General features: G+C 40.7%; 1 protein-coding gene across 1 annotated transcript in view; it reads right to left on the bottom strand.

Moving 5' to 3' along the window:
- The window catches only part of Tmprss7 (transmembrane serine protease 7), a 35845-nt gene that overhangs the window by 8917 nt on the left and 15681 nt on the right, over positions 1-11247 (bottom strand). The window contains 4 exon segments of the mRNA NM_001105882.2: positions 627-734; positions 2182-2318; positions 6913-7019; positions 11009-11121. Coding sequence (NP_001099352.2) covers positions 627-734; positions 2182-2318; positions 6913-7019; positions 11009-11121 — 465 coding nt within the window.

The raw sequence follows: 11247 nt of genomic DNA, 5'->3' as shown, positions 1-11247 counted from the left end.
AAAAAAAAATAAATAAATAGACTAAACAGCCGACCAGTCTGTTCACCACACCTGTGCTGCTTAACCAACCATACTGAACTCAACTTCCTGCAGATTCTGAGCTCCTCAAGGTAAAGGTTCTGTGTGTTTACACAGGGTTGTGGTAGGTTAGGTCATTAGCCATAAGACATTATTCTCTGTGGTATGAATATGTATACTAGTCATGCCCTGACCCCAAGGTATCCAAAGTAAATTTCCCTCCCACTTGACTATGGGCCTAGCCATGTGACTTCTTTGGAGCAATAGAATATGGTATAAGCCTTGCAAGCCCTTATGGGGAGCCATGTGTCTATGTTCGCTTGTCCTTGCTTTTGCTACTAGCTCCATGGCTCCTTGAAAGAATGTTCCATAAAGAATAGCCATGATCCCTACCGGGAAGGAGCTTAGCATAGAATGGCCCATTGCTTGAGCCTGAGCCTCTCAGCTAAGGGGAGCCTATGCAACCATGAATACATGATCAAGAATAAATGATTGGGTTCATTAAGCCATTGAGTTTGGGGATAGCTAGAAACAGACATGCAGCGACTACAAAGCCTGGTGTCAACCAGCAGCAGCAATCATTCATAACAAAATGGTATTGCACTTACCACAGAAAAGTTCATCACTTTCATCAAAACAGTCATTCACTCCATCACAGCGCTGGGCCTGAGGGACACATAAACCGGAGGAGCATCTAAAAGATCCAGCAGGACAAGCTACCGGCAAAATCAAAACACAGAAAATCTTGACTGGATTCCTAAAAGTCACACTCTACTTTAGCAAAGAATTAAAAAGTATTGATTGGTTAGAGATTTGGTAGGAAAAAAATGGGAGCAAGGATACAATCTCTCCAGGCAGTTGAGACTGTGAGTAATTTTTAATGCATAATTTCAATAAGCAAAGAATAAAAGCAAATTAGTGCTACATGTGCTAAACATAGACTAATTTCCAGTCTCAAAGCCCAGGGCTCTTGCCTTCTTCTTCACTGTTCATCATCCCTTCTAACTTAACCAGGATACTGATCAAAGATCAAACCATTGAACCTGAGCTTACGGGTGAATATTACAGAGATAGTAAATTCTTTCCCTCCTATGAGAATAAAACAGAGGAGAACACATAGTCAAGCCAGCTATACTCTATCAGTGGCAGTGAACAGACTAGATGGCCCGTGAGAACATCATCATGGTGTGGGAAACATTTAGCAGTTAGGATGCTTTGCTTCTCCTGTGTCCCCACTGGGAATTCAAGCATCCTGAATATCAGAAAGTAGCACTGTCTATCCAGAAGCATGTGTACCAGGAGGTAGCAGAGGAGGGCAAAGTTGAGAGAAGGTTTTATCAAGCCATACTTCACTGTATCACTTTGGGTTGTCTCCGGTCAAAATATCTCCAAGTCATTATCTACACTGTGCAGCTTCCACGACTTCCTCCAGACATTGTCCTTCCTAGATCCACTTCCTGGCCATGTTCTGTGGTTTCCTGTATAAATTTCAACTTTCTGAAAGTTGACTCCTTTCAACCACTAGCTCTCCCCTGTCATTGGCATCCAAAGAGAATACAAAATGCCACTCATAGACCCACTGTACTTTGGTACAAGCACCATGATCACAATGAATTATGACTAGTCTAAAAATCAGGATGAGTGTGGTGCCATGCACCTGTTATTGAGATCCTGTGGAGGCTGAGGCAAGAAGATTGCCACAAGTTCAATACCAGCCTCATCTACAAAGTGTAGCCAAGGCTATACAGTTAGAATTGGTCTCAGAGGAGAAAAAATTAGAAGAAAAGAGAGAAACAGAAGAGGAGGAGGAGGAGTGAGGAAGGATATACAAAGGAAAGGAAGACCAAAATATGAGCTTTTCCTATCTGTTAGAAATCAAATTAAAAACTGTATTTCAATTATAAGTCAATAATACCAAAGAGTTATTTTTCTATAATTTAAAAATATTGCTACTATATAATCTGATATATCTTATTATTTTGTAGTGTAGATTGTTTACCTATTTTAAAAAATGGACAATAGAAAATAACAAAAATGAAGCAGAGAAAAAATTGAAGCAGAATTAATTCCTTAAATCCTCAAGACCTGAAGTAAAGAAGAATTCGCCTTGCTTTATCATTAAGGGCTCATTAGGTTTTCTAAGGAACTGATGCCCACACTTACGTTGACTGATGTTGTAACTGCCATATTCTACCAAAAGTGGCTTGTCTGAAAGCCTGGAACTGCACTGGAGCTGGATGTGGACCAGGGGGCTGGGCACCCGGAAAATCGTCTCATGATCCATGTAGGAGCCACAGTACCTGAGGAGACAAGAATCAAGGAGGACTTGTGACTTTTGAGGTCCCATAGACTGTTTCATCTCCAGTGGACATAATTGATGCTTTGGTCCTTCAGGTTCTGTAAGAAAAGATACTTCTAGTAGAGCTAATAACAGCTACTGTGTGTTGTTGGACTTTTGTGGTAATTCTGTCTGAGTTTTCTCCTTTGCTAAACAAAACAAGCAAAGTCCTGTTGACCCGTTGCTTTCTTCACTAACAGGACAAGTTAGTAGAACAGTGGGTTGGATTCTCCTAGTTTGCATATTTTTACTGTCAAAAAGATGTGTAACAAGAATGGCCTGCTTTTATCCATGAATCACTCTGTACAGTCGAGTAGAGTCTGTGAGCTCAGGCTGGCGATATGCAAATGATTCCACCCACAGTTGGGACAAAAGACAACAACATTAATTCAATCTAAATTGAAATCTGATATGCACTGCAGGGCTTGTCCTTGGCAACTTTTCAAAGAAGTAACATGTGTCCATATCCACAGTATCCCCTACCTTGACCTTTTGGTTACTTCCCACTGTATCGTGCCAGCAGGGTTCCCAGTGTCATTTTGAGTAAATGTCACTGTGGTTAATAATTCTCACTATGTGAACATTGTAGTTAATGGAGCATAGAATATTATTTTATAGCAAGATAAGTTAGTTTACTGCCCTATGTAGGCAAGGCTTTTCCAGTGAGAAAGCTGTCAAGTCTGTGTGGGAAACAGCTGATATAAGAAATGAGGAGGTGACCACATCCTGACTTGGTACCTGTGAATGCCAAGCACTCTTGGCTCCCAAGGCATTTGGGAACTGCTTGTGTTCCATGGGCTCAAGGCTGGCATTCAGAAGCACTATGATGTTTACAGCTTGAGGGGAAAAAAAGGCATTCCTGGGTTACTCAGAAGTCTTTGGCAGAGGAATGAAATTCAGAATGTGAGAGTATGGATGGCCAGTTACTACGCACAGAAGAGATGGCTTTGTCTTAGGGTCTGAGGCCAAGTCAAACTTTTAGATCCATACATTTAACTGGTCATGTTGAGCATAATTGTGTACTCTGAAAACACATCCACTGTGTTATCTGTGTTATCTGTGTCTCAAAGTGGTTATTTCTTTCTATCACGTGCCCTCCGTCAGCGGAGCTCCTCTCCATGTATTGTTTTGGTTTGTATGTGAAGCGGGATCTCTTACCGGTTCATGTATCTGAAACAGTCAGCCCTCGGCTGGTGACACTGTTTTGGAATATAAATTCTTAAAAGTCAAGTTTCAGCTACAAGAAGAGAGTTAGGAGCACCTCTAAGGGGTACATTGTCTTTGTAGTGTGTCCTGCCCACCCTTCACCTTTTGCTTCCTGGTCAGAACTGCAGTATAACCAGCTTCCCCATCCTTCTGAAGACTAGACTGAGCCGCTTCTACCAGGGTGACTCCTCTGTCACAACAAACTGAAATCCCCTGAAACCTCAAGGCAAACTAATCCTTCCTTCTTTCTGTCTCGTATTTTGCCATAGTAACAAGAAAATTAACTAGCGTGCACGCTAAGGAGGGGATCGAGAAGAAAGGAACCTTCAAACCCATGCTTGGGCTCGAGTTTGGAGATGATTGGTGGGCTGTGGAGTATGATGGTGGTTTATGGAGTGGCAGTGCAAACTGGGAGAGATAGAAGAAATCCAGTGAGAGTCCGTTTATGTTCTGTACATGGACACAAGACAAGGAATGGGAATCAGAAAGAAGCAAAGGGATTCATTAAAGTTCAAATGGTAAAGATACTTTTATTGAAACAGTCACACAAGTTGGCCTTGTTGCTAGACTCTAGAACTTTCTAAGACACAAAAGGCCTGAATTGCTGGAGTCATGCAAAGATAATTCATTACTCACTCCTCTAAGATTGCAATACTGCATCTAACTGCCCTGAATAAAAATATCCCAGTCTATGTTGTCTGTTGTGTCAGGGAGAATCTTGTATTTCTTCCCATCACCATTAGAGATTTTGTTTGGTTGGATGGTTGGTTTTTGGTTTGAGGTGTGTTTGTTTGTTTTTGGTTTTTTCCTGCCTCCCCATTGCAGCCCACATTCTCTTGACTGTGTCTCAGCTCAGTTTGATGCTATAAAGCAGAGCCTTCCTTCTCTAGATGGAGATGACTAATAAGGAGGGAGCTGGGGACTTACGTTCTGAGGGACAATCAGAATCAGATGAATCAGGTAGGATGGCAGACTACAGGAGGAACCTCTGCTTCAGAGAAAAGTATTTGGGGCAGGACACTTTCTTGGCTTTGGTTGGGAGGAGACTCTTCTACTTGAAGCCAAATAACATGTGTCATACCTGTTAGCTATGAGGGAGGGGTGGTCTTCTTTCAGTGTTCATTCTTAGGCTCTCAAATCCACAGACAATGTGTAAGGGTGTATGGTCAGGGTCTTCGCTTGTATATCAAAGGAAGTGTTCTTGAAGCTCTAGGGACACATTGCTGTGTTTTTTATTTTTCTTTTATTTTGTTAGATGAGGAAGTCTCACTATGTAGCCTTCCATGGCCTGGAATTTGCTAGGTAGAGCAGGAAATCCTGGAACTCAGAGCTCCACCTGCCTTTCCCTCCGGCATGTCAGAATTAAAGGCATGGGTCATGTACTTTTCACACAGTTTGCATCATTTCATTGAACACTAAAAAAATGAGTTTTTGTTAAAAATAACTCTAATCAAAAAGATTAATTTTCCTAGTTATTAAGCTAATAAATGGCAGGCAATGGTTTGAATCTGAACCTATGCAGCAGATCCTTGAAGCTGGGCCATGGGAGTACCTACCTTTAGTCCCAGCTCTTAAGAGGCAGTCAGACTTTTTGAGTTCAAGGACAGTCTAACCTACATAGTGAATTCTGGGACAGTCAGGACTACAAAGGGAAACACTGTCTCAAAAAACAAAACAGAACAAAATAAATACAAACAAAAAAATAGCAATAGAAACTTGGTTCAACACTGAACTGAGAATAGGACCCCCGTTGAAGGAATCAGAGAAAAAACTGGAAGAGCTTGAAGGGGCTCGAGACTCCATATGTACAACAATGCCAAGCAACCAGAGCTTCCAGGGACTAAGCCCCTACCCAAAGACTATACATGGACTGACCCTGGACTCTGACCTCATAGGTAGCAATGCATATTCTAGTAAGAGCACCAGTGGAAGGGGAAGCCCTGGGTCCTGCTAAGACTGAACCCCCAGTGAACTAGACTGGTGGGGGGAGGGCGGCATTGGGGGGAGGGTTGGGAGGGGAACACCCATAACGAAGGGGAGGGGGGAGGGGGATGTTTGCCCGGATACCGGGAAAGGGAATAACACTTGAAATGTATATAAGAAATACTCAAGTTAATAAAAAAAAAAAAAATATATATATATATATATATATATATATATATATATATATATAAAGAAACTTGGTTCAAGCTGTATTTCTGAAATGAGTATAGACCACATTTCAGATAAGTCTCTTCCAGGAAATACAGGACTACGACTATTTTGTAGACAGTGAAATGATGCCTTGTTCAGAATAACCTCTTAGAGAGTTGAGCAGATGCCTCAGTAGGTAAGTGCTTGCTGTCCATACATCCACACTAGACTGTGGATCCTGATCCCCTACATAAAAGACCAGATGTAATATACATCTGTAACCTCAGCACTAGGGACATGGGGGCAGGAGAGTCGCTGAGGCTTGGTGGCCAGATAGCCAAGCTGTAAACAAATGAACAAACAACAACAACAACCAAAACCAAAATGGTGATATCAACCTCCATGATGTCATGTCAGCATGGGTCTGCATGTGCCTACTCACACATGTGCACTCACATGACTGCACAGCTCGCAGGTGCAAGCTCACGCACATACACGCACACACATACATGTGTGCATGCACATACACACACACACATGCACTCAAAAGAAAATTTTTTTAAAAACGAAGGAGGAAGGAGGAGGAAGAGGCTCTTAGAAAGAAGAGAAAAGAATTAGCTGGTAAATCCTTCAACCCACAGGATACTTCATTGGAAGTGACTCAAGGAGCTGTTCTCCTGCCAAGAAGATCACAGCTATATTTTTCAATACTGATTATAGTTTTAGGAACAAATCAACACCAATAATATCTATGGAAGACATTAAGAAATGTAATAATATGACCCACATGGTGGATTCAGGAATCTCACACACCTGCATGTCTGATTTTTTTTTTTTTTTTTTTTTTTTTTTTTTTTTTTTGTGATCAACCATTTTCCAGTCTTAGGATATAGCCAGATCAGCTAGGCCTCTTCTATAATACAAAACTAGCTAGTAGTCTCTTGGCTTTGAACCTCCAGAGTGGCCCCTTCTTATTTTTCCCCTGGCTTCAGAATTGAACACTTCATATAGTAAATCCCTTTGTAAGATGTAGAAGACACTGTTGAGTAATCCAGCAGCACAGAGAGGCTGAGAATCTGAAATCCGCAGGTGCCCACTGGCCATGTTTGTGTTTCTGAACTCCTCTATCCATAGCTTCCCCCTCTTGGGAAACTGTAGACTCCTGGAGAACAGGACAACGCCTTCTGTATGATTCTTCACATACAAAAACTACTTACATGTGTTCATTAATTTCCCACCAGCCATGCTCACAGCCTTTCATACTCTTCTTAGTTATGGAATAGTTGTGGAATTTTAGGGCTATGCCAAGAGTTGATAGAGAAGTCTGTGAAAAGCAAACATCCAGTCAGAAAAAAAAATGCCTCAGTAGAAGAATGTAGTTCAACTTAAAATGCCCTGGCTTGCTCAGTACTCAATTCTTTTGGCTTATTGTTTTATGGATTAGAATATCCTTTAACTATTGGTGTTATCTAGCCCTTGGTGGGATAGACCATAGTGGGAGGGGTAGAAGGAACTCCAGATAGGAGCATAGTAGGAAGTAGGTGCTATGATGTGGATGATGGGAAAAATGGGGGTTGGGAAATGAGTAATGCAAAGGGAGAGAGAAAGGGGGAGATACAGACATCCAGAAACAACATAGGGAAGCTTTATTTTATAGTATAACTAAAAAATACAGATATGGGCATACACGTGTGTGTGTGTGTGTAGAAATTTATGCTAATGGAGTTACATCACACATGGGCTGACAGTGCTCCTTCAAGAGCTGTGTACCATCTAACAAAAACCACAGTGCCAGGCATGGAAAACGTCTTTTGTAGCTGTTGGTCAGAGGAATAGCCATCTCCCCAAAACAATATGAATCATTTCCATTGTCCTCTGTTCCTTTCTAGAACTTGAAGGCAAGACCACGTTATTGCTGAAGACACACACTTCAGATCCAGGACCTGAAGGAATTGAGCTGGAGTTGATTCGGAAGGTTCCTCCCTGAGGACTGTCACTCAGAATTGGAAAGCACTATTCATGGTGCCCAGGGAGAGAAGCAATTCATAGTCTTACCCAGGTGCAATGCCTATAAGCCAAAGAATGACTAGCTAGGCAAGCCATCCCCATGGCACCGTTATCTCCTAGGTAACCAACAGATTTCTAATTTGATGAAGGTCTGATGGCTGGGAGGGAAATCATTCCAGGAACTGTAAACCTAGAAAACTATTCATGATTGATGGGGCCATAGGCCCTAGAGGGGAATCTACCGCCATCATTTTCTTAATTCACCATAATTCTGTGCTCCAATACTTATCCTTTCAGATCAGTGTGGCTCTCCTCATCAAAGAAGCTTCTTTTTGTGTACTATCACACAGACACAAGGGGTCAAAATGCAGATTGGTGGGTGCCTAACTCTAACTGATACATTTGCAACATGACCCCTACACCTAAGGCTCGGGGGGGGGGGACTGCTGAAATGAGGTGAGATGATTATCAGAATCAGAGGCCCAGTATGCTTGCTGCTGATAGTGTCCCCTAAAATGATTTTATGCACCCACAGAATATCAACAGATCATTGGCCTGAACAAGACCAGCATAATGACAGCATCAGTTGGCATGCTATTGTGAAAAATAGAGTTCTGCCCCTACATGAAGAGGTACAGGTTATCAATAGGTACTGAGAGAAGGAGAGAGGATCAGTTTTGTCGTGGAGGAGCTTCTGCATGGATTGTCCCATCTCTCTAGCGTAAATATAGTTAGCCATCCATCATTGCCCACTCTTGAAAGAAAATAAATCAGACACTTTACAGTTCTCATTTCAACACCATGATGAACATGTTAGGTCAGCGATACGAGTCTCATTTTATAGAAGAAAAAAACCATAGCTAATGGAAGATAAGTAACTCCCTGAAGGTTAGGAAATGTAACCTAATCTTTCTCGTAGCCACATTCTGCCCAGTGTATCATGCTCATTGTAAACTCATATGAGAGACTCAAGAAGATAGAGGATTGTCTCAGATAACCGTTGGAACTTTCTATGGCAAATATGCCTGCAGATTTCCTTCACAGAGGCAGGAACAAGTGAGTCCCTTCCAAGCCATTGCATAACTTGCCATGGTCGTATGGAGAGGGGACTTACACGGCTCAGAGTAACCCTGCAAAAGTCTGCTGGGCCTTATTCTCATATTCCTTCTATGGCCGTCCTCTGTTCCTTGCTCCCTTACTAGGATGGTAATACTAGTAGAGAGCTTCTCTAGAGAGAAGCAACTGTGTACATGCACATACACACAACACAAACACATGGGTAACCCAAATGAAACATCTGTCAGAACAATATGTCAATGAATAAAATCATTCTAAAGAAAGACATAACAGGATTGAATTATAAACTATTTCCCACAACTTTTAAGAATTTTTTTTGTGAACCTTGTACCTCCCTCTCCACATCGATACCTCCTACATGTTTCCATGATCCCAGACATAGTCATGATATTTTCCTTAATTATACTAGTATGGTATGCCTTTTCCTTTATAAAGACTTTTTTCTTCAGCCCTTAATTCTCAACCTCTAGCAAAATAAAAGGTGGGCCATTGTTCTTATTTACATTCTGAGTAAAAAATCACAACAGTGTTTATGGGTTTTCATTTTAAGTATCTGAGTTATTGTAGAATCAGTGTATACTTAGCATCAAAGGAATTTCAAACATCTGACTGAGTTTTAGGGAAAGGTGCATTCTTTATTCTGATTGTCTCTCAAACTCAAGAAGCTACAGCTGTGTTTTGGAGGAATTAAAAGAAGAAATAGTATTTCTCCCTCCTCCTTCCTCAGCTCTTCCATTTACCCTCTCCTTCCTTCTTATCTACCCAGCCTTCTGGTCGTCTGAGATTTTAATTCCTCAAAATCTGAAGAGGGTGACGATTTAACTTCTTATTTTAACAATTGTGATTTAACAATTCTTACTTTAACAAAAGTGACCATACTATAGACAAGGACGTTAAGTGACGTAAAGATATGTGTCACCAGGACTTTTTATCAATCGTCAGACTTAGTTAAAAATAATAAAATCATTTGAAGTATTAAATTTGCGTAACCGCACACATGGTCGCACATGTTGAGTTCCCTCCTGTGTCTGTCTCCTCACCTCAGACGTTTCCTTGGCAGCGATACTTTAATCCAGGTGTCTATAAAGTAGATCCCCCTTTTCCCTCAGCTTCTCTGCAAATGTTCCTCCTTGGCTTCTCTGACCTCTTACTTAATAACCTTTGACTTCCTTCTGTCCCAAGTTACCATGCCTGCCTGACATCAACGTTTTCCCCTCTAGCACTGTGTCACCATGTGACACGTGACACTGCATACAGCTGTCCCTCTTGGGAGGATTGGCTCATGGACCCTCCACATCTCTAAATCAATATATCCTTGCATAAAATGAATTTTATTTGGATAGCTTACATGTAGCCTCTCCACATACTCTAAATATCCATATTGTTCATAATAGCTAGAACCGCATACAGTAATTTTGTAAAATTTGGTTCTGCTGTGTTGTTTGGGAAATTGCATCAATAAGATGCTCTGTATGTGTTCAGTACAGGCACACATTCAGTCGGGCCTTTGACTGAATCCACTGATGTGAAGGCCACAGATAGGATTCCTTCTATATGTAGCTCATCAGCCTGTCACCTGTCTCCCCCTACTGGAAGATGTGCTTCATGAAAGTCGGTATTAATTAATTTATTTTTCAGTCTCAGATTTTGGGTCTATTTTAGTACTTGAGTTCCAGGACCACAGTTACATATCGATGAATTCAAACTATGTATTTGCCATTTACACACAATGATGCTACAACTAGTGAATGAGCAATGGTGGCATTTTTCATTTCCATATCCTATTAAAATATGAGGAAAAAGTAGCCTTATAGACCAAGATTTAAAACAGTGAACCATGCCTTAAAAAAAGCAACAGAGGGAGATGTATAGATTTCATATAAATTTACATTTTGGTTTCTGACAATCTGAACACTAATAATCCATCAATTTATCATTTTGTTAATTTCCATTATCCTGCAAAAAATACCTTTACATTTTAAAAATAAATAAAAAACAAAATAAATTGGAGAAATACTACCAAATCAGCTGAGAGTAGTAGGTAACTTGACACCAGAGGATGCAGACTTTGGAAAATTTCGCTTTATAGACACTATATTTTAAGAAAGTTTATGTCTCCTAACCTTAAATCATATTCTTAGAATTTTTAAAAAGCGTGTAGAACTTAAAAATTAAATTTTACTAAAGCAGAGCAATTTTCCTTTAGGATCCTGGGAAGATCTAGGTTACCTGAAATGTCCAGTTGCACTTGCATTTCGGGGGATAGTAGCTTGGGTAATAGGGACTTGAGATTTTCCCTTCAAAGCTGTTGATTTCTTTGACCAGTATTGTATTTTCACATTCTGAAAGAAGGGTCCAGCATGATTAGATTATGGTCGCACGTGTCTCTTTATACATGCACATTTGCATAGTTTTGAATCTTTATCTCTTCAAGGAAATAGTACCCAACAGATATTTAGCTAATGTAT

Source organism: Rattus norvegicus, chromosome 11 (genome assembly GCF_021556685.1).
Source record: "Rattus norvegicus strain SHRSP/BbbUtx chromosome 11, alternate assembly SHRSP_T2T, whole genome shotgun sequence".
Taxonomy (NCBI): domain Eukaryota; kingdom Metazoa; phylum Chordata; class Mammalia; order Rodentia; family Muridae; genus Rattus; species Rattus norvegicus.
This window is presented reverse-complemented; position numbering and strand designations above follow the sequence as displayed.